Raw genomic sequence first — 27,134 nt, forward strand, 5'->3', positions numbered from 1 at the left:
TTTTCTGAACCGTGTCCAGAATCATCCCTAGGAACAGCAGACGAGTTGTCGGCATTAACTGGGATTTTGGAATATTCAGAATCCACCCGTGCTGTTTTAGCACTTCCTGAGACAGTGCTAATCCCATCTCTAGCTGTTCTCTGGACCTCGCCCTTATTAGGAGATCGTCCAAGTATGGGATAATTAATACGCCTTTTCTTCGAAGAAGAATCATCATCTCGGCCATTACCTTTGTAAAGATCCGAGGTGCCGTGGACAATCCGAACGGCAGCGTCTGAAACTGATAGTGACAGTTTTGTACAACGAACCTGAGGTACCCCTGGTGTGAGGGGTAAATTGGAACGTGGAGATACGCATCCTTGATGTCCAAGGATACCATAAAGTCCCCCTCTTCCAGGTTCGCTATCACTGCTCTGAGTGACTCCATTTTGAACTTGAACTTCTTTATGTACAGGTTCAAGGACTTCAGATTTAGAATAGGCCTTACCGAGCCATCCGGCTTCGGTACCACAAAAAGAGTGGAATAATACCCCTTCCCTTGTTGCAGAAGAGGTACCTTGACTATCACCTGCTGAGAGTACAGCTTGTGAATGGCTTCCAACACCGTCTCCCTTTCGGAGGGGGACGTTGGTAAAGCAGACTTCAGGAAACGGCGAGGTGGATCTGTCTCTAATTCCAACCTGTATCCCTGAGATATTATCTGCAGGATCCAGGGATCTACTTGCGAGTGAGCCCACTGCGCGCTGTAATTTTTGAGACGACCCCCCACGGTCCCCGAGTCCGCTTGAGAAGCCCCAGCGTCATGCTGAGGCTTTTGTAGAAGCCGGGGAGGGCTTCTGATCCTGGGAAGGAGCTGCGTGTTGCTGTCTCTTCCCTCGACCTTTGCCTCGTGGCAGATATGAATAGCCCTTTGCTCTCTTATTTTTAAAGGAACGAAAGGGCTGCGGTTGAAAAGTCGGTGCCTTTTTCTGTTGGGGAGTGACTTGAGGTAGAAAGGTGGATTTCCCGGCTGTAGCCGTGGCCACCAAATCTGATAGACCGACTCCAAATAACTCCTCCCCTTTATACGGCAAAACTTCCATATGCCGTTTTGAATCCGCATCGCCTGTCCACTGTCGCGTCCATAAAGCTCTTCTGGCCAAAATGGACATAGCACTTACCCGTGATGCCAGTGTGCATATATCCCTCTGTGCATCACGCATATAAAGAAATGCATCCTTTATTTGTTCTAACGACAGTAAAATATTGTCCCTGTCCAGGGTATCAATATTTTCAATCAGGGATTCTGACCAAACTACCCCCGCACTGCCCATCCAGGCAGTCGCTACAGCTGGTCGTAGTATAACACCTGCATGTGTGTATATACTTTTTTGGATATTTTCCATCCTCCTATCTGATGGATCTTTAAGTGCGGCCGTCTCAGGAGAGGGTAACGCCACTTGTTTAGATAAGCGTGTTAGCGCCTTGTCCACCCTAGGAGGTGTTTCCCAGCGCTCCCTAACCTCTGGCGGGAAAGGGTATAATGCCAATAATTTCTTTGAAATTATCAGCTTTTTATCAGGGGCAACCCACGCTTCATTACACACGTCATTTAGTTCTTCTGATTCAGGAAAAACTATAGGTAGTTTTTTCTTACCCCACATAATACCCTGTTTAGTGGTACCTGTAGTATCAGCTAAATGTAACGCCTCCTTCATTGCCAAAATCATATAACGTGTGGCCCTACTGGAAAATACGGTTGATTCGTCACCGTCACCACTGGAGTCATCGCCTGTGTCTGGGTCGACCGACTGAGGCAAAGGGCGTTTCACAGCCCCTGACGGTGTTTGAGTCGCCTGGACAGGCACTAATTGATTGTCCGGCCGTCTCATGTCGTCAAACGACTGCTTTAGCGTGTTGACACTATCCCGTAGTTCCATAAATAAAGGCATCCATTCTGGTGTCGACTCCCTAGGGGGTGACATCCTCATATTTGGCAATTGCTCCGCCTCCACACCAATATCGTCCTCATACATGTCGACACACACGTACCGACACACAGCAGACACACAGGGAATGCTCCTAACGAAGACAGGACCCACTAGCCCTTTGGGGAGACAGAGGGAGAGTTTGCCAGCACACACCAAAAGCGCTATATATATATCAGGGATAGCCTTATAATAAGTGCTCCCTTATAGCTGCTTTGTTATATCAAAATATCGCCATAAATGTGCCCCCCCCTCTCTGTTTTACCCTGTTTCTGTAGTGCAGTGCAGGGGAGAGACTTGGGAGCCGTCCTGACCAGCGGAGCTGTGAGAGGAAATGGCGCCGTGTGCTGAGGAGATAGGCCCCGCCCCTTTTCCGGCGGGCTCGTCTCCCGCTATTTAGAAAAATTAGGCAGGGGTTAAATATCTCCATATAGCCTCTAGGGCTATATGTGAGGTATTTTTAGCCTTTATAGGTACTCATTTGCCTCCCAGGGCGCCCCCCTCCCAGCGCCCTGCACCCTCAGTGACTGCCGTGTGAAGTGTGCTGAGAGGAAAATGGCGCACAGCTGCAGTGCTGTGCGCTACCTTTAGAAGACTGCAGGAGTCTTCAGCCGCCGATTCTGGACCTCTTCTGATTTCAGCATCTGCAAGGGGGCCGGCGGCGTGGCTCCGGTGACCATCCAGGCTGTACCTGTGATCGTCCCTCTGGAGCTTGATGTCCAGTAGCCAAGAAACCAATCCATCCTGCACGCAGGTGAGTTGACTCCTTCTCCCCTCAGTCCCTCGCTGCAGTGATCCTGTTGCCAGCAGGAATCACTGTAAAATAAAAAACCTAGCTAAACTTTCTCTAAGCAGCTCTTTAGGAGAGCCACCTAGATTGCACCCTTCTCGGCCGGGCACAAAAATCTAACTGGAGTCTGGAGGAGGGTCATAGGGGGAGGAGCCAGTGCACACCACCTGATCGGAAAAAGCTTTACTTTTTGTGCCCTGTCTCCTGCGGAGCCGCTATTCCCCATGGTCCTTTCAGGAACCCCAGCATCCACTAGGACGATAGAGAAAAGCTTTGTCTACCCTAGGGGAGGATTCCCAGCGTAACCTTTCCGTTGGCGGGAAAGGATACGCCATAAGCATCCGTTTGGAAACCTGCAGTTTCCTATCTGGAGATTCCCAAGCCTCTTCACATAACTCATGTGAAGGGGGAAAGGTCACCTCTTGCCTTTTTTTTCCCCATACATATAAACCCTCGTCAGGGACTGGGGTTTCCTCTGTGATGTGCAACACATCCTTCATTGCTATAATCATGTAACGGATGGCTTTAGCCATTTTAGGCTGCAACTTTGCATCATCGCCATCGACACTGGAGTTAGAATCCGTGTCGACATCTGTGTCAACAATTTGGGATAGTGGGCGCTTCTGAGACCCTGACGGCCTCTGCGACATAGGATCAGGCATGGTCCGAGACCCCGGCTGTCCTAAGGCTTCAGCTTTATCCAACCTTTTATGTAAGGAAGTAACATTATCATTTAAAACCTTCCACATATCCATCCAATCGGGTGTCGGCGCCTGCCCACATTCATTTGCTCCCGCTCTGCTTCCACATAGCCTTCTTTGTCAAACATGCCGACACAAGCGTACCGACACACCACACACACAGGGGATGCTCTTTTTGAAGACAGTTCCCCAAAAGGCCCTTTGGAGAGAGAGAGAGAGAGAGAGAGAGAGAGTATGCCAGCACACACCCCAGCGCTATATGTCCCAGGAGTCACACAGTAACTTAGTGTTAACCAGTAGCTGCTGTACTATTGTTTTTGCGCCAAATTTATGTGCCCCCCCTCTCTTTTTACCCTCTTCTACCGTGATTCTGCAGGGGAGAGCCTGGGGAGCTTCCTCTCAGCGGAGCTGTGGAGAGAAAATGGTGCTGGTGAGTGCTGAGGAAAAGCCCCGCCCCCTCAGCGGCGGGCTTCTGTCCCGCGTTTCTGTGTAAAATATGGCGGGGGCTCATGCATATATACAGTGCCCAACTGTATATATGCCCACTTTTGCCAAGAGGTCTCTAATTGCTGCCCAGGGCGCCCCCCCCTGCGCCCTACAGTGACCAGAGTGTGTGGGTTTAGTGTGGGAGCAATGGCGCACAGCTGCAGTGCTGTGCGCTACCTCATATGAAGAACGGAGTCTTCTGCCGCCGATTTCGAAGTCTTCTTGCTTCGGACACCGGCTTCTGGCTCTGCGAGGGGGGACGGCGGCGCGGCTCCGGGATCGGACGACCAAGGGTGCGTTCCTGTGTACGATCCCTCTGGAGCTAATGGTGTCCAGTAGCCTAAGAAGCAGGACCTATCTTCAGTGAGTAGGGCTGCTTCTCTCCCCTCAGTCCGACGTAGCAGAGAGCCTGTTGCCAGCAGATCTCTCTGAAAATAAAAAACCTAACAAAATACTTTCTTTTTAGCAAGCTCAGGAGAGCTCACTAAGTTGCACCCAGCTCGTCCGGGCACAGATTCAAACTGAGGTCTGGAGGAGGGACATAGAGGGAGGAGCCAGAGCACACCAGTATTCCTAATTCTTTCTTAAAGTGCCCTGTCTCCTGCGGAGCCCGTCTATTCCCCATGGTCCTTACGGAGTCCCCAGCATCCACTAGGACGTTAGAGAAATGGGTGTGACAGACTAACCTGACTACCCATAGAACCACCACCAATTACATGAGACCACGTGCCATAGAAGTGTAAGTTAAGTTGTGAGGCTGTTCCACAAATTGTGTAAGAGAAACCCCTCCACAATAAACCTGCTCTACCCATCTGTTATCCCAAAGCGAACTCTGGAGCCAGGGGAGAGGGGTGTTGGGGAACTTTTAAAGAGGGAGTCTAGTCTGCCCCAAATCCCCCCCCCCCCCTGCCAAGAGCCCAATTTCCTACAGGTGGAGCATGTTGTTGCACGTGGCTGGGTGCTTTATTATCATGAATACTGGTATAGCTCATAGTTGCCTACCATACAACCCTGTACTCCAGGAAGCTAGGCAATTACCACCCAAGGTGGATGGACATATACTGGGATGAGGTCACCAAAACACATCGACCCGATGACCATGATCTCATAAAATCACACCCATCTGTTTCCATATCTCAGAGGACAGTATGACATACAGCGCAGCAGGCAAACGATACATTGCACACATATGCACAGCTGTCTCCAGATCAGCAGCATATGCGTCTAGTTTACTACAAGTCATCACTGTGTACTTGCAACCTGCCCTGTAATAAGGGCAAAAGGGTGCATATACCTGCCAGCCTGCATGGGCTGCACTTACACGCCCTTACTGCCAACGTCAGATCGTCAATTCACACCCCCCGTTCCTCCATTCCAGTCTTCGTCACGTGCGGGTCTGACAGTCAATTGGTCGTCAGGGTCAAAAGGCAGACACATTTTGTGTTATTTTTAACCATAGCCCTCCCCAAGTACCTAATCCTAACCCTCCCCCAAGTGCCCACCCTAACCTCTAAAAACCATGAAAACAGGATTTTGGTTACCTACCGGTAAATACTTTTCTCGTAGTCTGTAGAGAATGCTGGGGTCCACATTAATACCATGGGGTATAGACGGGTCCACTAGGAGCCATTGGCACTTTAAGAGTTTGAGAGTGTGGGCTGGCTCCTCCCTCTATGCCCCTCCTACTAGACTCAGTCTAGAAACTGTGCCCGAGGAGACGGACATCTTCCAGAGAAGGATTTAAATAAGATTTTACTTACCGATAAATCTATTTCTCGTAGTCCGTAGTGGATGCTGGGACTCCGTAAGGACCATGGGGAATAGCGGCTCCGCAGGAGACAGGGCACAAAATAAAAGCTTAAGGATCAGGTGGTGTGCACTGGCTCCTCCCCCTATGACCCTCCTCCAAGCCTCAGTTAGGATACTGTGCCCGGACGAGCGTACATAATAAGGAAGGATATTGAATCCCGGGTAAGACTCATACCAGCCACACCAATCACACCGTACAACTTGTGATCTGAACCCAGTTAACAGTATGATAAACGCAAGGGAGCCTCTGAAAAGATGGCTCACAACAATAATAACCCGAATTTTTGTAACAATAACTATATACAAGTATTGCAGACAATCCGCACTAGGGATGGGCGCCCAGCATCCACTACGGACTACGAGAAATAGATTTATCGGTAAGTAAAATCTTATTTTCTCTGACGTCCTAGTGGATGCTGGGACTCCGTAAGGACCATGGGGATTATACCAAAGCTCCCAAACGGGCGGGAGAGTGCGGATGACTCTGCAGCACCGAATGAGAGAACTCCAGGTCCTCCTCAGCCAGGGTATCAAATTTGTAGAATTTAGCAAACGTGTTTGCCCCTGACCAAGTAGCTGCTCGGCAAAGTTGTAAAGCCGAGACCCCTCGGGCAGCCGCCCAAGATGAGCCCACTTTCCTTGTGGAATGGGCTTTTATTGATTTTGGCTGTGGCAGGCCTGCCACAGAATGTGCAAGCTGAATTGTACTACAAATCCAACGAGCAATCGTCTGCTTAGAAGCAGGGGCACCCAGCTTGTTGGGTGCATACAGGATAAACAGCGAGTCAGATTTTCTGACTCCAGCCGTCCTGGAAACATATATTTTTAAGGCCCTGACAACGTCAAGCAACTTAGAGTCCTCTAAGTCCCTGGTAGCCGCAGGTACCACAATAGGTTGGTTCATGTGAAATGCAGAAACCACCTTAGGTAGAAATTGAGGACGAGTCCTCAATTCCGCCCTGTCAGAATGAAAAATTAAGTAAGGGCTTTTATATGATAAAGCCGCCAATTCTGACACACGCCTGGCTGAAGCCAAGGCTAACAGCATCGACACCTTCCATGTGAGATATTTCAAGTCCACAGTGGAAAGTGGTTCAAACCAATGTGACTTTAGAAAACTCAACACCACGTTGAGATCCCAAGGTGCCACTGGAGGCACAAAAGGAGGCTGTATGTGCAGCACCCCTTTTACAAATGTCTGAACTTCAGGTACTGAAGCCAGTTCTTTCTGGAAGAAAATCGACAGGGCCGAAATTTGAACCTTAATGGACCCTAATTTTAGGCCCATAGACAGTCCTGTTTGCAGGAAATGAAGGAAACGACCCAGTTGAAATTCCTCTGTAGGGGCCCTCTTGGCCTCACACCACGCAACATATTTACGCCAAATGCGGTGATAATGTTTTGCGGTTACATCCTTCCTGGCTTTGACCAGAGTAGGAATGACTTCTTCTGGAATGCCTTTTTCCCTCAGGATCCGGCGTTCAACCGCCATGCCGTCAAACGCAGCCGCGGTAAGTCTTGGAACAGACCAGGCCCCTGCAGTAGCAGGTCCTTTCTTAGAGGTAGAGGCCACGGTTCGTCCGTGAGCATCTCTTGAAGTTCCGGGTACCAAGTCCTTCTTGGCCAATCCGGGACCACGAGTATAGTTCTTACTCCTCTCCTTCTTATGATTCTCAGTACTTTTGGTATGAGAGGCAGAGGAGGGAACACATACACTGACTGGTACACCCACGGCGTTACCAGAGCGTCCACTGCTATTGCCCGAGGGTCCCTTGACCTGGCGCAATATCTGTCCAGTTTTTTGTTTAGACGTGACGCCATCATGTCCACCTTTGGTTTTTCCCAACGGTTTACAATCAGGTGGAAGACTTCTGGGTGAAGTCCCCACTCTCCCGGGTGAAGGTCGTGTCTGCTGAGGAAGTCTGCTTCCCAGTTGTCCACTCCCGGAATGAAAACTGCTGACAGTGCTATCACATGATTTTCCGCCCAGCGAAGAATCCTTGCAGCTTCTGCCATTGCCCTCCTGCTTCTCGTGCCGCCCTGTCTGTTTACGTGGGCGACTGACGTGATGTTGTCCGATTGGATCAACACCGCCTGACCCTGAAGCAGAGGTTTTGCTTGACTTAGGGCATTGTAAATGGCCCTTAGTTCCAGAATGTTTATATGAAGAGATGTTTCCATGCTTGACCACAGGCCCTGGAAATTCCTTCCCTGTGTGACTGCTCCCCAGCCTCTCAGGCTGGCATCTGTGGTTACCAGGATCCAATCCTGAATGCCAAATCTGCGGCCCTCTAGTAGATGAGCACTCTGCAGCCACCCCACAGGAGAGACACCCTTGTCCTTGGCGACAGGGTTATCCGCTGATGCATCTGCAGATGCGATCCGGACCATTTGTCCAGTAGATCCCACTGAAATGTTCTTGCATGGAATCTTCCGAATGGAATCGCTTCGTAAGAAGCCACCATTTTTCCCAGGACCCTCGTGCACTGATGCACTGAGACCTGGCCTGGTTTTAGGAGGTTCCTGACTAGCTCGGATAACTCCCTGGCCTTCTCCTCCGGGAGAAACACCTTCTTCTGGACTGTGTCCAGAATCATTCCTAGGAACAGTAGACATGTCGTTGGAATCAGCTGCGATTTTGGAATATTTAGAATCCACCCGTGCTGACGTAACACTACCTGAGATAGTGCTACTCCGACTTCTAACTGTTCCCTGGATCTTGCCCTTATCAGGAGATCGTCCAAGTAAGGGATAATTAAAATGCCTTTTCTTCGTAGAAGAATCATCATTTCGGCCATTACCTTGGTAAAGACCCGAGGTGCCGTGGACAATCCAAACGGCAGCGTCTGAAACTGATAATGACAGTTTTGTACTACAAACCTGAGGTACCCTTGGTGAGAAGGGTATATTGGGACGTGGAGATAAGCATCTTTGATGTCCAGAGACACCATATAGTCCCCTTCTTCCAGGTTCGCTATCACTGCTCTGAGTGACTCCATCTTGAATTTGAACCTTTTTATGTAAGTGTTCAAGGATTTCAGATTTAAAATTGGTCTCACCGAGCCGTCCGGCTTCGGTACCACAAACAGCGTGGAATAATACCCCTTTCCTTGTTGCAGGAGGGGTACCTTGATTATCACCTGCTGGGAATACAGCTTGTGAATGGCTTCCAAAACTGCCTCCCTGTCGGAGGGAGACTTTGGTAAAGCAGACTTCAGGAACCGACGAGGGGGAAACGCCTCGAATTCCAGTTTGTACCCCTGCGATACTACCTGTAGAATCCAGGGATCCACTTGCGAGTGAGCCCACTGCGCGTTGAAATTCTTGAGACGGGCCCCCACCATATCTGAGTCTGCTTGTAAAGCCCCAGCGTCATGCTGAAGACTTGGCAGAAGCAGGGGAGGGCTTCTGCTCCTGGGAAGCGGCTGCATGGATGCAGTCTTTTTCCTCTTCCTCTGCCCCGGGGCAGAAAAGAGTGGTGTACTTATGGGAACGAAAGGACTGAGTTTGAAAAGACGGTGTCTTTTTCTGCTGATGTGGAGTGACCTGGGGTAAAAAGGTGGATTTTCCAGCCGTTGCCGTGGCCACCAGGTCCGATAGACCAGCCCCAAATAACTCCTCCCCTTTATACGGCAATACTTCCATGTGCCGTTTGGAATCCGCATCCCCTGACCACTGTCGCGTCCATAACGCTCTTCTGGCAGAGATGGACATAGCACTTACTCTTGATGCCAGGGTGCAAATATCCCTCTGTGCATCACGCATATATAGTAATGCATCCTTTAAATGTTCTATAGTTAACAAAATATTGTCCCTATCCAGGGTATCAATATTCTCAGTCAGGGAATCCGACCATGCGACTCCAGCACTGCACATCCAGGCTGAGGCGATTGCTGGTCGCAGTATAACACCAGTATGTGTGTATATACTTTTTAGGATATTTTCCAGCCTTCTATCAGCTGGTTCTTTGAGGGTGGCCGTATCAGGAGACGGTAACGCTACTTGTTTAGATAAACGTGTGAGCGCCTTATCTACCCTAGGGGGTGTTTCCCAACGCGCCCTAACCTCTGGCGGGAAAGGATATAATGCTAATAATTTTTTAGAAATTAGCTGTTTTTTATCGGGGGAAACCCACGCTTTTTCACACACCTCATTTATTTCCTCTGACTCAGGAAAAACTATTGGTAGTTTTTTTTTTTTTCTCACCCCACATAATACCCTTCTTTGTGGTACTTGTAGTGTCAGAAAGGTTCAATGCCTCTTTCATTGCCGTGATCATGTAACGTGTGGCCCTACTGGACATTACGTTTGTCTCGTCACCGTCGACACTAGACTCAGTATCTGTGTCAGGGTCTGTGTCGACCCACTGAGGTAACGGGCGTTTTAGCGCCCCTGACGGTGTCTGAGACGCCTGGACAGGCACTAATTGATTTGCCGGCTGTCTCATGTCGTCAACAGTTTTTTGCAAATTGCTGACATTATCACTTAATTGTTTAAATACAATCATCCAGTCAGGTGTCGACTCCCTAGGGGGTGACATCACCAACACAGGCAACTGCTCCGCCTCCACATCATTTTCCTCCTCATACATGTCGACACACGCGTACCGACACACAGCACACACACCGGGAATGCTCTGATAGAGGACAGGACCCCACTTAGCCCTTTGGAGAGACAGAGGGAGAGTCTGCCAGCACACACCCAGCGCTATATATATATATACAGGGATAACCTTATATAAGCGTTACTCCCTTATAGCTGCTGTTAATATATTTATTTGCTGCCAAACGTGCCCCCCCTTCTCTTTTTTACCCTGATTCTGAAGCAGGACTGCAGGGGAGAGTCAGGGAGCCGTCCTTCCAGCGGAGCTGTGAGGGAAAATGGCGCTTGTGTGCTGAGGAGATAGGCTCCGCCCCTTCACGACGTCCTTATCTCCCGCTTTTCTGTGTAAAATGGCAGGGGTAAAATACATCCATATAGCCCAGGAGCTATATGTGATGTATTCTTTTTAGCCACCTAAGGTATATACTGTAATATTGCGTCTCAGGGCGCTCCCCCCCCAGCGCCCTGCACCCTCAGTGACCGGAGTGTGAAGTGTGCTGAGAGCAATGGCGCACAGCTGCGGTGCTGTGCGCTACCTTTGTCTGAAGACAGGATCGTCTTCTGCCGCCGATTTCACCGGACCTCTTCGTCTCTTCTGGCTCTGTAAGGGGGACGGCGGCGCGGCTCCGGTGACCCATCCAGGCTGAACCTGTGATCGTCCCTCTGGAGCTAATGTCCAGTAGCCTAAGAAACCCGATCCACTCTGCACTCAGGTGAGTCCGTTTCTTCTCCCCTTAGTCCCACGATGCAGTGAGCCTGTTGCCAGCAGGACTCACTGAAAATAAAAAATCCTAAACTAAACTTTTATTCTAAGCAGCTCAGGAGAGCCACCTAGATTGCACCCTTCTCGGCCGGGCACAAAAATCTAACTGAGGCTTGGAGGAGGGTCATAGGGGGAGGAGCCAGTGCACACCACCTGATCCTTAAGCTTTTATTTTGTGCCCTGTCTCCTGCGGAGCCGCTATTCCCCATGGTCCTTACGGAGTCCCAGCATCCACTAGGACGTCAGAGAAATACAGATAGTGGCGAGATTCATACCAGCTCATACATACAAGGCACATCAAGCCAACTAGCTTGAAAAACTCAGCAACTGCTGAAACATTACTTACCAAATAACAATGCAGTACATAACTAAACAAAGTCATACTGAACCAGATAACGGTTGCAGGATAACGAAGCGCTGGGCGGGCGCCCTGCATCCTCTACGGATTACGAGAAAAGGATTTACCGGTAGGTAACCAAAATCCTATTTTCTCTTGCGTCCTAGAGGATGCTGGGGTCCACATTAGTACCATGGGGATGTACGGGGATGTACCAAAGCTCCCAGAACGGGATGGAGAGCGCGGAGGCTCCTGCAGAACTGATTGACTGAACTTCAGATCATCAGAGGCCAAAGTATCGAACTTGTATAACTTTGCAAACGTGTTTGACCCAGACCAAGTTGCAGCTCGGCAAAGTTGTACTGCCGAGACACCCCGGGCAGCCGCCCAGGAAGACCCCACCTTACGAGTAGAGTGGGCCTTAACAGATTTTGGACACAGCAGTCCTGCCGTAGAATAAGCGAGCTGGATAGTGAACCGAATCCAGCGAGAAATAGTATGCTTAGAAGCAGGACACCCAAATCTTCTTGGGATCATATAGGACAAACAGAGAGTCCGACTTTCTGTGACGAGAAGTTCTCTTCACATATCTTCAGAGCCCTTACAACATCCAATTACTTCGATGTAATTGAGGAGTCAGTAGCTACTGGCACCACAATAGGTTGGTTGATATGAAATGCCGACACAACCTTCGGAAGAAACTGCTGACGTGTCCGGAGCTCAGCTCTACCTTCATAGAAGATCAAGTAAGGACTTTTACAGGACAAAGCCCCCAATTCTGACACACGTCTAGCAGAAGCTAAGGCCAACAACATGACAGCCTTCCAAGTAAGAAATTTGACCTCAACCTCCTGTAGAGGTTCAAACCAATCCGACTGGAGAAACTGCAACAGCACATTAAGGTCCCAAGGCGCCGTAGGCGGTACAAAGGGAGGTTGGATGTGCAGAACTCCCTTCAAAAAAGGTCTGAACCTCAGGGAGGGCAGCCAATTGTTTCTGGAAGAAGATGAAGAGGGCCGAAATCTGGACCTTCACAGATCCCAACCTCAAGCCCATATCCACACCTGCTTGCAGGAAGAGGAGAAAACGTCCGAGTTGAAACTCCACCGTAGGAAACTTCTTGGATTCACACCAAGAAACATATTTTTTCCGATGGTAATGTTGAGACGTTACCCCTTTACTAGCCTGTATCAGGGTAGGAATGACCTTCTTCGGAATGCCCTTCCGAGCTAGTATCAGGCGTTCAACCTCCATGCCGTCAAACGTAGCCGCGGTAAGTCTTGATAGGCGAACGGTCCCTGTAGCAGCAGATCCTCCCAAAGAGGAAGAGGCCTCAGCTCTTCCTGCAAGAGATTCAGAAGGTCCGCGTACAAAGCCCGCCTTGGCCAGTCCGGAGCAATGAGGATCACCTGAACCCTTGATCTCCTTACTAGCTTTAGAACTCTTGGAATGAGTGGAAGAGGTGGAAACACATACACCGACTGGAACACCCACGGAAACACCAGGGCGTCCAATGCCACTGCTTGTGGGTCCCTCGACCTGGAACAATAGCGTTGAAGCTTCTTGTTGAGACGAGAGGCCATCATGTCTATTTGGGGTAACCCCCAAAGGTCTGTAATTTCCTTGAACACCTCCAGATGGAGACCCCATTCCCCTCGTGTCTGCTGAGGAAGTCTTCTTCCCAGTTGTCTACTCCCGGAATGAAGATTGCTGTGAGCGCCAATGCGTGTCTTTCTGCCCAGAGGATGATTCTTGTCACCTCTGACATTGCAGCTCTGCTCTTCGTTCAGCACTGTCGGTTTATGTAGGCCACTGTCGTTACAGTGTCCGAGTGCACTTGAATGGCCCGAATTCTTAGAAGATGGGCCGCCTGAAGAAGACCGTTGTAGACGGCTCTTAGTTCCAGGATGTTGATGGGCAGGCCGGCTTCCAGACTTGACCACCTTCCTTGGAATGTTTCCCCTTGAGTGACTGCGCCCCAGCCCCTAAGGCTCGCATCCGTGGTTAGAAGTACCCAGTCCTGAATCCCGAACCTGCGGCCCTCCAGAAGGCGAGGCAATTGGAGCCTCCAGAGGAGTGAAATCCTGGCCTTTGGCGACAGAAGAATCCTCTGGTGCATGTGGAGATGAGATCCTGACCACTTGTCCAGGGGATCCAGTTGGAAGGCCCAAGGATGGAACCTCCCGTATTGGATAGCCTCGTAAGATGCCACCATCTTTCCCAAAAGGCGAATGCAGTGATGAACAGACACCCGGGCTGGCTTCAGGACATGCCGGACCATTGTTTGTATCACCATCACCTTTTCCTGCGGAAGAAACACCCTCTGCACTTCTGTGTCAAGGATCATCCCCAGAAAAGACAACCTCTGGGTCGGTTCCAAATGTGACTTTGGGAGAATCAGAATCCAACCGTGGACTCTGAGTAGGTGCGTTGTGAGAACAATGGACTGCAACAGCTTCTACTTGGACGAAGCCTTTATCAGCAGATTGTCCAGATATGGAATGATGTTCACCCCTTGTTTGCGGAGGAGAACCATCATCTCTGCCATCACCTTGGTGAACACCCTCGGTGCTTTTGAGAGGCCGAATGGCAGGGTCTGGAACTGGAAATGACAGTCCAACAATGCGAAACGGAGATAAGCCTGATGCGGCATCCAAATCGGAATGTGGAGGTACGCATCCTTGATATCCAGGGATACCAGGAATTCCCCCTCTTCCAGACCTGATATCAGCTCCCTGAGAGACTTAATCTTGAACTTAAACTCGTTTAGAAAGGGGTTCAATGATTTTGGGTTCAGAATGGGCCTGACCGAACCATCCGGTTTCGGTGCCATGAAAAAGGTTCGAATAGTAACCTGTGGTTTGTAAATGAGGAACTGGTACAATGACATGTGCCTCCACCAACTTCTGGACAGCTTCCTGTAAGTACAGTTCTGTCTGCCAGTAGAACTGGCAAGCCTGATTTGAAAAATCGGTGAGGAGGGAGATTTTGAAATTCCAGCCTGTACCCCTGGGACACAGTATCTATCACCCAGGGATCCAGGCCGGACGATACCCAGACGTGACTGAACTGTCTGAGTCTCGCCCCCACCTCCAGGCCGCGCGGTTCACAGTCATGCGGAGGACTTTGGCGTACCTGAAGCAGTCTTTTGTTCCTGGGAACCTGCAGCAGCAGGTTTCTTGGATTTAACTCGACCTCCCCTAAAGAAGGTATTAGACGGTTTGGCCTTTCTAGGCTTGTTATGCCAAAAGGACTGAGATGCTGATGAAGAGAAGTATTTCTTCGGAGCAGGAGCAGCTGAGGGAAGAAATGGAGACTTACCAGCTGTAGCCGTGGCTATCCACGCATCCAAAGCTTCCCCAAAGAGAGCCTGACCTGTGTAGGGTAGGGACTCCACACTTTTCCTGGATTCCACGTCGGCAGATCACTGGCGCAGCCACACTCCCCGATGAGTTGAAACAGACATGGAAGAGATCACCGCAGCCATGGAACCCAGGTCTTTCATGGATTCTACCTTAAAACCTGCTGAATTGTGAATGTTACGCAAAAGCAATTCAACATCCCCTATATCCATTGTATCCAAATACTCTAGTAAGGTAGCCGACCACTTTACTATTGCCCTTGCAATCCATGCAGTAGCAATAGTGGGACGTAATATGGCCCCTGAAGCATTGTACATTGATTTAAGTGTATTATCAATTTTTCTATCAGCCGGCTCCTTTAAGGCGGTAGATCCTGGAACAGGTAAAACCACCTTCTTTGAGAGTCTGGACACAGAGGCGTCAACATTCCATTCCCATTTTTTCTATCCTCCTCAGGGAAAAGAAAAGCCACCTGGACCCTTTTAGGGATCTGGAATTTTTTATCCGGGTTTTCCCATGCTTTCTCAAATATAGCATTCAGCTCCTTTGACGCAGGGAAGGTTAGCGAGGCTTTCCTATTTTCGGTGAAAAAATCCTTCTCAACCTACTCAGGTGTGGTATCATTAACATTTAACACATCCCTGATAGCCTCTATCAACAATTGCACCCCCTTTGCAAGAGATGCGGACCCCCGCAACACATCCCCATCACCATCTGTAGTGTCAGAATCGGCATCTGTGTCATCTTACGTGATGTAAAAAAAGCGCACGTTTTTGGGGGTATATAGTGGGGCGTCCTGAGGTACCAGAATCGGGCCATACTGCCATAGAGTTCTGTAATACCTGGGTTGCGGACTCATTACTCGCAACCCTGTCAGAAATCTGAGTAATCCAAGATTTGATAGAGGAAAACCATTCAGGTTCCCTTGCTGGAATGTGCTAAACCAGTGCTATCCTGATTACATGGAATGGGATCATCATGTGAGGACATATCCTCTGCAGCATATGACACAGTGTCCCTGGACATAGCTAAAGGAGACCACCAAACACACCACACACAAACACAGGTGAGAGCAGACAGAGTTCCCCCCCCCCCAAGAATGGCAAGAGAGAGACAGAGATTGGAGCCAACCCACACACAGCGCTTTTACCAAAGGGAGACCCCTTATCAGCGCTGACTGTGCACCTTAATAGGACACACGGTCGTATTGCAGCGCTCCCCCCCTCCTTCTACAACCCCCTGGTACCGTTTACAGATAGCTGGAGTTGCTGTGGAGGGACCTTCTTTCCTGGTCAGCGCTGTGCAGGCAGGAAAATGGCGCTGAACGCTGCTGGGTCCGCTCTGAGAAGCTCCGCCCCCAAAATGGCGCTGTCTTTCTGCTCTTCTTCTGCTTATACTGGCCTGGGGATTTAGTGCTGGCTCAGGGCACTCCTCACAGCGCCGCACTATGTACCGCTGAGCCATCCCCGGAGCGCAGTTAATACAGCGCTCCTACCCTGTTGCAGCCATCTTCACACCGACCCGCCCGCTTGCTAGGAGGGTCAGTGTCTCACTCGCCACCGATTCTTCAGCTCTGCAAGGGGGTGGCGGCATGCTGCTGGGGCGAGTGGTCCCCTGTGGCGGAGAACGATCAGACCCCTCTGGAGCTCAGTGTCCAGTCAGCGGAGACAGTGGCTCAGACCCCGCAGGGCGGACACTGCTCCCCCCCTCAGTCCCACGCTGCAGACAGGCTGTTGCCAACAGCCTCCCTGTAAAATAATAAACTCTAAAACATAACTTTCTAGAAAAACTCAGGAGAGCTCCCCTAGCTGTGACCGGCTCCTCCGGGCACATTTTCTAAACTGAGTCTGGTAGGAGGGGCATAGAGGGAGGAGCCAGCCCACACTCTCAAACTCTTAAAGTGCCAATGGCTCCTAGTGGACCCGTCTATACCCCATGGTACTAATGTGGACCCCAGCATCCTCTAGGGCGTAAGAGAAAAATCTTATGCCAACCTGTTTTGAGTCAACTATTTGAAAGTCAAACGTTTGACCCTGTCGACCATTTAACTGTTGACCTTTTTGAGCCTACTGATCTATTGACCGTCGACCATCTGGTGTCAATCTATTGGCTGTATCCTTCCATCCAGATACTGGCAAGGATGTCTACCTACACCCCAGATAACAGAATCAGGAGCCCACAAGTAACCAGACAGGGACTGCCTTGCAGCTGTAAGGACTCTTCCAGGCGTGTCCGTAACGGGTGTGGATTATTAGATCTACACTAAAAAGATCTAAAGTCAATAGGTCTACTACAAATGGTAGACATGCATTAGGTCGACTTAGAATAGGTAGACAGTAGGAAAGGTCGAGAGGGTAAAAAGTTTGACATGGAAATGGTCGACACAAAAAAGGCGCACAATTTTTGGGGTGTTTTTTCACTGTTTTAAAAAAAAATAAGAATTTACTCACCGGTAATTCTATTTCTCGTAGTCCGTAGTGGATGCTGGGTACTCCGTAAGGACCATGGGGAATAGACGGGCTCCGCAGGAGACTGGGCACTCTTAAAAGAAAGATTAGGTACTATATCTGGTGTGCACTGGCTCCTCCCTCTATGACCCTCCTCCAGACCTCAGTTAGGGAAACTGTGCCCGGAAGAGCTGACATTACTAGGAAAGGATTTGGAATCCAGGGTAAGACTCATACCAGCCACACCAATCACACCGTACAACTTGTGATAACTATACCCAGTTAACAGTATGAACAACAACTGAGCCTCAGTAACAGATGGCTCATAACAATAACCCTATAGTTAAGCAATAACTATATACATGTATTGCAGAAAGTCCGCACTTGGGACGGGCTCCCAGCATCCACTACGGACTACGAGAAATAGAATTACCGGTGAGTAAATTCTTATTTTCTCTGACGTCCTAGTGGATGCTGGGTACTCCGTAAGGACCATGGGGATTATACCAAAGCTCCCAAACGGGCGGGAGAGTGCGGATGACTCTGCAGCACCGAATGAGCAAACTCAAGGTCCTCCTCAGCCAGGGTATCAAACTTGTAGAATTTTGCAAAAGTGTTTGATCCCGACCAAGTAGCAGCTCGGCAAAGTTGTAAAGCTGAGACCCCTCGGGCAGCCGCCCAAGAAGAGCCCACCTTCCTCGTGGAATGGGCTTTTACTGATTTAGGATGCGGCAGTTCAGCCGCAGAATGTGCAAGTTGAATCGTGCTACAGATCCAGCGAGCAATAGTCTGCTTTGAAGCAGGAGCACCCAGCTTGTTGGGTGCATGCAGGATAAACAGCGAGTCAGTTTTTCTGACTCTAGCCGTCCTGGAAACAGATTTTCAGGGCCCGGACTACGTCCAGCAACTTGGAATCCTCCAAGTCCCGAGTAGCCGCAGGCACCACAATAGGTTGGTTCAAATGAAACGCTGATACCACCTTTGGGAGAAATTGGGGACGAGTCCTCAATTCTGCCCTGTCCATATGGAAAATCAGATATGGGCTTTTACAGGACAAAGCCGCCAATTCTGACACACGCCTAGCTGAGGCCAAGGCCAACAGCATGACAACCTTCCACGTGAGATACTTCAACTCCACGGTCTGAAGTGGCTCAAACCAATGTGATTTTAGGAAATCCAACATAACGTTGAGATCCCAAGGTGCCACTGGGGGCACAAAAGGGGGCTGAATATGCAGCACTCCCTTAACAAACGTCTGAACTTCAGGCAGTGAAGCCAGTTCTTTTTGAAAGAAAATAGACAGGGCCGAAATCTGGACTTTCATGGATCCCAATTTTAGGCCCATAGTCACTCCTGACTGTAGGAAGTGCAGAAATCGACCCAGCTGAAATTCCTCTGTTGGGGCCTTCCTGGCCTCACACCAAGCAACATATTTTCGCCATATGCGGTGATAATGTTTTGCTGTCACATCCTTCCTAGCTTTTATCAGCGTATGAATGACTTAATCTGGAATGCCCTTTTCCATTAGGATCCGGCGTTCAACCGCCATGCCGTCAAACGCAGCCGCGGTAAGTCTTGGAACAGACAGGGCCCCTGCTGTAGCAGATCCTGTCGGAGCGGCAGAGGCCAAGGGTCCTCTGAGATCATTTCTTGTAGTTCCGGGTACCAAGTTCTTCTTGGCCAATCCGGAACGATGAGTATAGTTCTTACTCCTCTCTGTCTTATTATCCTCAGTACCTTTGGTATGAGAGGAAGAGGAGGGAACACACAAACCGACTGGTACACCCACGGTGTCACTAGAGCGTCCACAGCTATCGCCTGAGGGTCCCTTGACCTGGCGCAATATCTTTTTAGCTTTTTGTTGAGGCGGGACGCCATCATGTCCACCTGTGGCCTTTCCCAACGATTTACAATCAGCTTGAAGACTTCTGGATGAAGTCCCCACTCTCCCGGGTGGAGGTCGTGCCTGCTGAGGAAGTCTGCTTCCCAGTTGTCCACTCCCGGAATGAACACCGCTGACAGTGCTAGCACGTGATTCTCCGCCCATCGAAGAATCCTTGTGGCTTCTGCCATCGCCATCCTGCTTCTTGTGCTGCCCTGTCGGTTTACATGGGCGACCGCCGTGATGTTGTCTGACTGAATCAGCACCGGTTGGTTTTGAAGCAGGGGTTCTGCTTGACTCAGGGCATTGTAAATGGCCCTTAGTTCCAGAATATTTATGTGTAGGGAAGTCTCCAGACTCGACCACTGTCCTTTGAAGTTTCTTCCCTGAGTGACTGCCCCCCAACCTCGGAGGCTTGCATCCGTGGTCACCAGGACCCAGTCCTGAATGCCGAATCTGCGGCCCTCGAGAAGATGAGCACTCTGCAGCCACCACAGCAGAGACACCCTGGCCCTCGGGGACAGGGTGATCAACCGATACATCTGAAGATGCGATCCGGACCACTTGTCTAACAGATCCCACTGAAAGATCCTTGCATGGAACCTGCTGAAGGGAATTGCTTCGTAAGAAGCTACCATCTTTCCCAGGACTCGCGTGCAGTGATGCACCGACACCTGTTTTGGTTTCAGGAGGTCCCTGACCAGAGATGACAATTCCTGGGCATTCTCCTCCGGGAAAAACACCTTCTTCTGTTCTGTGTTCAGAATCATGCCCAAGAACAGCAGACGCGTCGTAGGAATCAGCTGCGACTTTGGGATATTCAGAATCCAGCCGTGCTGTTGTAGCACTTCCCGAGATAGTGCTACTCCGACTAACAACTGCTCCTTGGACCTTGCCTTTATAAGGAGATCGTCCAAGTACGGGATAATTATAACTCCCTTCTTTCGAAGGAGTATCATCATTTCGGCCATTACCTTGGTAAATACCCTCGGTGCCGTGGACAGACCAAACGGCAACGTCTGGAATTGGTAATGACAGTCCTGTACCACAAACCTGAGGTACTCCTGGTGAGGTGGGTAAATGGGGACATGTAGGTAAGCATCCTTGATGTCCAGTGACACCATACAATCCCCCTCTTCCAGGCTTGCAAGAACCGCCCTGAGCGATTCCATTTTGAACTTGAACTTCCTTATATAAGTGTTCAAGGATTTCAAATTTAGAATGGGTCTCACCGAACCGTCTGGTTTCGGTACCACAAACATTGTGGAATAGTAACCCCGTCCCTGTTGAAGGAGGGGAACTTTGATTATCACCTGCTGATAATTGCCACCAGTACTACCTCCCTTTCCGTGGGAGCAGCTGGCAAGGCTGATTTGAGGTAACGGCGAGGGGGAGACGCCTCGAACTCCAGCTTGTATCCCTGAGATACCACTTGTAGAACCCAGAGATCCACCTGTGAGCGAACCCACTGGTCGCTGAAGTTCCGGAGACGCGCCCCCACCGCACCTGGCTCCACGTGTGGAGCCCCAGCGTCATGCGGTGGACTTAGTGGAAGCAGGGGAGGATTTTTGTTCCAGGGAACTGGCTGTCTGGTGCAGCTTTTTCCCTCTACCCCTGCCTCTGGGCAGAAAGGACGCGCCTCTGACCCGCTTGCCTTTCTGAGGCCGAAAGGACTGTACTTGATAATACGGTGCTTTCTTAGGCTGTGAGGGAACCCGAGGTAAAAAAAGTCGACTTCCCAGCTGTTGCTGTGGATACGAGGTCCGAGAGACCGTCCCCAAACAATTTCTCACCCTTATAAGGCAAAACCTCCATGTGCCTTTTAGAATCAGCATCACCTGTCCACTGCCGAGTCCATAATACTCTCCTGGCAGAAATGGACATTGCATTAATTCTAGATGCCAGCCGGCAAATGTCCCTCTGTGCATCCCTCATATATAAGACGACGTCTTTAATATGCTCTATGGTTAGCAAAATAGTATCCCTGTCAAGGGAATCAATGTTATCTGACAGGGTATCAGACCAAGCAGCTGCAGCACTACACATCCATGCTGAAGCAATTGCAGGTCTCAGTATAGTACCTGAGTGTGTATACACAGACTTCAGGATAGCCTCCTGCTTTCTATCTGCAGGCTCCTTTAAGGCGGCCGTATCTTGAGACGGCAGTGCCACCTTTTTTGATAAGCGTGTGAGCGCCTTGTCCACCCTAGGGGAAGTTTCCCAACGTAACCTGTCCGTTGGCGGGAAAGGTTACGCCATTAGTAACCTCTTAGAAATCACTAATTTCTTATCTGGGGAACACCACGCTTCTTCACACAATTCATTTAACTCATCAGATGGGGGAAAAGTCACTGGCTGCTTTTTCTCCCCAAACATAATACCCTTTTTAGTGGTAACCGGGTTAATGTCAGAAATGTGCAACACATTTTTCATTGCCGTAATCATGCATCGGATGGCCCTTGTGGACTGTACATTTGTCTCATCCTCGTCTACACTGGAGTCAGACTCCGTGTCGACATCTGTGTCTGCCATCTGAGGTAGCGGGTGTTTTTGAGCCCCTGATGGCCTCTGAGACGCCTGGGCAGGCGCGGGCTGAGATGCCGGCTGTCCCAAAGCTGTTACGTCATCGAACCTTTTATGCAAGGAGTTGACACTGTCGGTTAATACCTTCCACATATCCATCCACTCTGGTGTCGGCCCGCAGGGGGCGACATCACACTTATCGGCTCTTGCTCCGCCTCCACGTAAGCGTCCTCATCAAACATGTCGACACAGCCGTACCGACACACCGCACACACACAGGGAATGCTCTGACTGAGGACAGGACCCCACAAAGTCCTTTGGGGAGACAGAGAGAGAGTATGCCAGCACACACCAGAGCGCTATATAACAGAGGGATTTACACTAACACAAAGTGAATTTTCCCCCAATAGCTGCTTATATCACCTTTTGCGCCTAAATTTATGTGCCCCCCCTCTCTTTTTTACCCTTCTTGTAGTGTATACTGCAGGGGAGAGCCTGGGGAGCGTCCTTCCAGCGGAGCTGTGAAGAGAAAATGGCGCCGGTGTGCTGAGGGAGATAGCCCCGCTCCCTCCGCGGCGGGCTTCTCCCGCTTTTTTAATAATGTTAATGGCGGGGGATTAGGCACATATACAGTTTATAACTGTATTATGTGCACTTTTGCCAAAAGGTATACTTATTGCAGCCCAGGGCGCCCCCCCCCCCCCCCCCAGCGCCCTGCACCCACCAGTGACCGGAGCGTGTGGTGTGCTGTGGGAGCAATGGCGCACAGCTGCAGTGCTGTGCGCTACCTTATTGAAGACCAGAGTCTTCAGCCGCCGATTTTCTCCTGGTTCTTCCGTCTTAAGGCTCTGCAAGGGGGACGGCGGCGCGGCTCCGGGAACGGACGATCGAGGTCGGGCCCTGTGTTCGATCCCTCTGGAGCTAATGGTGTCCAGTAGCCTCAGAAGCACAACCTAGCTGTGAACAGGTACGTTTGCTTCTCTCCCCTCAGTCCCACGTAGCAGTGAGTCTGTTGCCAGCAGATCTCACTGAAAATAAAAAACCTAACAAATACTTTCTTTTCTAGTAAGCTCAGGAGAGCCCACTAGGTGCATCCAGCTCTGGCCGGGCACAGATTCTAACTGAGGTCTGGAGGAGGGTCATAGAGGGAGGAGCCAGTGCACACCAGATATAGTACCTAATCTTTATTTTAAGAGTGCCCAGTCTCCTGCGGAGCCCGTCTATTCCCCATGGTCCTTACGGAGTACCCAGCATCCACTAGGACGTCAGAGAAAAAAATTTTTGGGGTGTTTTGTCACTGTTCTGCCACAAACAAGCCCCAATAGTGTGCCACGTCCCCTCGCATGTCGAGCGAAGGCAAGGTGCATCACTCCGCTACTACCGCGCTCGGCACAGGTTACTATTCCCAATCGCAGTCCACGTGGATGGTAAAGTCTGAAATGTTTTTGAAAAAAACATTTCTTTAAAATCTTGTGTCTGCCATATTGTGTGTCAACAGTTTGACCCGGTTGACCTATCACATGTCAACCTAATGCACGTCTGCCATTAGCGGTAGACCTACTGACTTTGGACCTTTTTAGAGTGGATCTATAGTCCGGATATCGTCCGTAACATCATAAAGGAGACCGGCCGGTCAGTAAGTGCCTCATGATGTCACTGCAAAGGTTACTTTCTCATAAATGATGGTTCATGCCACGGAGCTCCCGCTCTTCCCCGCCCAGCAGCCGCAGGAACGCAGAGATAAATCACTCATCATTAAGGGATTACAGAGGCAGCTCTGCCATTCTGTTTGCAGCAGGATGTGTCAATTACATACCTTACGACTTAGCAATAAACCTAATTTATTTCTAATGAAAATTGCTAAGTGATGATGTCTCTCTGGTATGCCGGCATGAACGCTTAGGGAAGACAGGCTGCAAATGCAGGTGCTGGATGAGGCATTCAGTCAGCTGTTTATAGAAATGCCCTCATTAAATGTATTACAATGTTTGACATTTACTTGCTTAATATAAATGGCAAAGACACTGGTGCTGGAAATGGTGTATTAAGATGAATAAGAGTGGACCTGCCGCCTGCACAGCGAAGGCGGGAGAATGCAGGGTAACAATTCACTGAAGCGCACTAGAACACTCTGTATGTACCAGCAGATTAGGGAGTTTTTCCATTCATTGCTCATTCTCTTTCCCCGCAACTGCAGGGAGAGACTGCCTAAGGTCATGCTTTCACCATTAACTGCTCCTCCCTGTACCCCCCCCCCCCAACTTATTATTTCATTCCCCCCTTTGTGCGCTGGCAAACCAGTGCAATCTAGTGGAGGCATCTGATTGGAACAATGACCATCCTGCAAGATAAACCAGACGGGACTCTCTATATGCTGCCAGAGAGTACAATTTTCCCAATTTTGAATGAGAACATGGAATGGTGAACACGGCACTACTGCCTAGGTGGGACCATAACCTCCACCATCTCACCATAATTCTGACTGCTAGTGCGCAGGTAGATCATAAAAAGAAGAAAAATAAACCCAACTAGTAGAACAGTGGAAAAGCATGAAACGAGAACAGAGACATGAGTGTAAAGGGAGCGTTTTGTTCAGACCTCCTCTCCACTGCCTTGCTGACCAAAGTCGAATCGAAGATAGTACCAAAGGGACTCCATTCCACTGTCGTATAAACGGACTTATGGTTGGCTTCAATATTTCTATCTGTGCTATCCCTTATGGTAGCTACATTAGGAATAGAAACAGCGGTGACACTAGGCAGGTGAGCAAAGGGAGAATCTGTCTTTGGTGTGGCTTCCTATACTGCCACATTCTCACTAGGGAGAGGATAAAGGAACTGCCTCCTGTAAGGAGACCTGATACGGTCTACCTCCTGAAGATGCAGAGGAAGGAGGAGAAGGCAGGCCACATCTCACTGCCGCAGTTATGGTGCAGAGTTCAGCATCTGCTCCGGCCCAGTCGGATGGCCATTGGGCAGGGGCCGATCACTGCTGCCATAGGTAGTGACTGGATCCCAATACCATTACATGATGGGAAGTTATGACCTCAGGGTATGGAGTGGGAAGAACTAGATGTTCTGGAGGTCATTTTAAGAGCGGCCAAGCTTCTGTTGTTGCACCGTATTCTTCAGGGCTGCTGATCACAACCGGATGCTTTCAGTTTGTTTTATTATATTTCCCCGCAATATGAAAAACAGCGCACTCCGTGTGACTATACAGCCCCTCCATAACATCTCCTCTATGCTCTCTCCCGGGCAGCCTTCTTACTTTAGTGCCCCTGCCACCCAACAGACTGGAGAACAGCGAGGAGGACACCCAGCAGCGTAGACACTTGGGGATACGACCACACAGCACAAAGTCACCTCGATGCGATCGCTCTCCAGGCTCCACACTCACTCAAAGGAATCACACACAATCACTTAGTGCACCATCTGCAGACTGACAGCGCTTTGAGACAATGCTAGAGAGAACAGAAACTTTGATGGAATGAAAGATGGAATGGAGCAATGGAAACTTTAGCAGGTAATTCCTTCCTTCTGCCCACCTATCACCAGTCATATCGGCGAGATGGCCTGGCCGTGCTGTCTTCGGGTCCCTGGATGGCAAGTCTCTCCTCTGGGGCCCCTCTCCTTCTGTACGCGATCCCCCTCTGATTTCTGTAACGGGAGGTCTCTCTCTGCCATTCTTCATCGAATTCAGCAAGCTCATCTGTAGTGAAAGACATCATATGGTAGGAAAAGTACGAGACTCAAGGAGTACAGACAGTGGTGCGGTCTGAGAGGAACGAGAAAGGACCAAGAACAGTTACTACAAAGATACATGGATAGACTGCTACCCGTCTCAAGCCCTTATTAATTCCAACAGGCAGCAATAGATGAGTGCAGCTCATTTCATATAGTTTATTTGCCTATAGTGAATGTAGCAGCTAGCTGACCAGAAAAGTGCACCACCCGCAAACCTGCTTGACCAAATCTGTGCACCACCACCAGACCTGAAAATGCACTTCAGCAGTGGCGTGACTACAACAAGAGACACTAAATCGTTTGCGGCAGTGTTGGAATCAATCCCTTTATGTCCACGAGAACCCAGCTTTATCCTCCGGCCCAGATCACTTGCTCCTGACAGAGGTCTCCGCTAGTCCTAAGTATCAGGATCCCTCTGAATTGAACAAGGGAACGGAACCCCACTAACAAATTTGCGCGTGAAGAGGCGGCAATGGCTGTACGGCGAATTCTGCCTTTCACTGAAGGGGCCACAAACACGTTATATGAAGGTTTCTGAAGGCTAAACCTAAGTAAAACCTCTCATTGGGGGTGAAGCAACAGGTGGAGAGTGGTATCTGCTCACTTTCATCCAAGTTGATGTACTCTTGCCTCTCCTCTCGGTCTCCGGTGCGGTGGTTGCGGGAGCGCTGCATGATGTGTGCCCGTTCTCTGATGTGGTGCCCAATACTCATCTGTTCCATTCCACTGTCCGAATCCCGCACTGTGCGCCTCGTCTCGCGGATCTGGGAACCAAGCAAAGAAGGGTGACGGAACCAGGTTTATATCATTACAGAAGAGCTATACTTTAGAGTGACCAGACTAGGTACAATGCAGCAAGTTACAGATTCTAACTATTTAGTGGCTACTCCTTAGCCTTCCTCTCTAACCAAGCCTCTTAGCAGTGTTCCCCAGACTGGAGGAAAGGAACAACAGGCCCATGTTTTCTAAACGCTACACTATCGGTTCTTAAAGCAGAATCTGGATGACCCCCCCCCCCCCCCTAATACCACATCACTTACGTTACGGTCATTAATTCACCACTTCCCTGCAGAACTTACCCCGCCAGGTGCCATGCAGGTCTGCGACGTCTCCTGATACACCTTAGGGGCTCCGCTGCCCCCCATATTGGAGTAAGAGATGACAGTGGAGGATGAGAACGTCTGACAGTTGGAAGCATTTGACAGATGCTCCTGGGGAAGAAACAGGAAACAGACGACAAAGGGTTACAACAAGCTGGAATAATGGGGCAGATGTATTAAGACTGGAGAGAAGTGATAAAGCAGTGATAAGTGCAGGGTGATAACGCACCAGCCAATCATCTCCTAACTGTCATTTTTCAAATTTGTAATGATTGGCTGCTGCATTATCACCTCCCACTTATCACTGCTTTATCTCTTCTCCAGGCTTAATACATCTGCCCTCCATGTTTTTTACTTTTGTGACTTAGCCAACGGGGAAACAAAAACAGTAAGTGGGTGGGAAAGGGTTATAGGGGCATATTTACTAAACAAATTCTGCGGGAAATTCCCTTTAAACAGACGCAAAATGTAAGCATCCTCTCGATGTACGTAGGAGTATCGGAGATATACACTACAGTTTCCCCGTTTCTCGCAACAGCGTTTCTATGCGGGTCGCTATATTGTGAAATTTACCAAGGTTGGACGTGGAAGCAAATCCTATTGCAGCTTATTGGCTACGTAT

At 49.8% G+C, this 27,134-nt stretch overlaps 1 protein-coding gene across 2 annotated transcripts in view; it reads right to left on the reverse strand.

The window, feature by feature from the left end:
* Positions 1–27,134, reverse strand: part of MLF2 (myeloid leukemia factor 2) — a 79,485-nt gene that overhangs the window by 8,528 nt on the left and 43,823 nt on the right. For both annotated transcript variants that reach the window (XM_063962461.1, XM_063962462.1), the window contains exons 6-8: positions 26,492–26,623; positions 26,017–26,176; positions 25,214–25,377 (exon numbers count right to left, since the gene is read on the reverse strand). In XM_063962461.1, the coding sequence (XP_063818531.1) occupies positions 25,217–25,377; positions 26,017–26,176; positions 26,492–26,623 (453 nt within the window). In that variant the 3' untranslated portion in view covers positions 25,214–25,216. The remainder of the gene's footprint in view (positions 1–25,213; positions 25,378–26,016; positions 26,177–26,491; positions 26,624–27,134) is intronic.

The sequence above is a fragment of the Pseudophryne corroboree genome, chromosome 3 (assembly GCF_028390025.1).
Source record: "Pseudophryne corroboree isolate aPseCor3 chromosome 3, aPseCor3.hap2, whole genome shotgun sequence".
NCBI lineage: Eukaryota > Metazoa > Chordata > Amphibia > Anura > Myobatrachidae > Pseudophryne > Pseudophryne corroboree.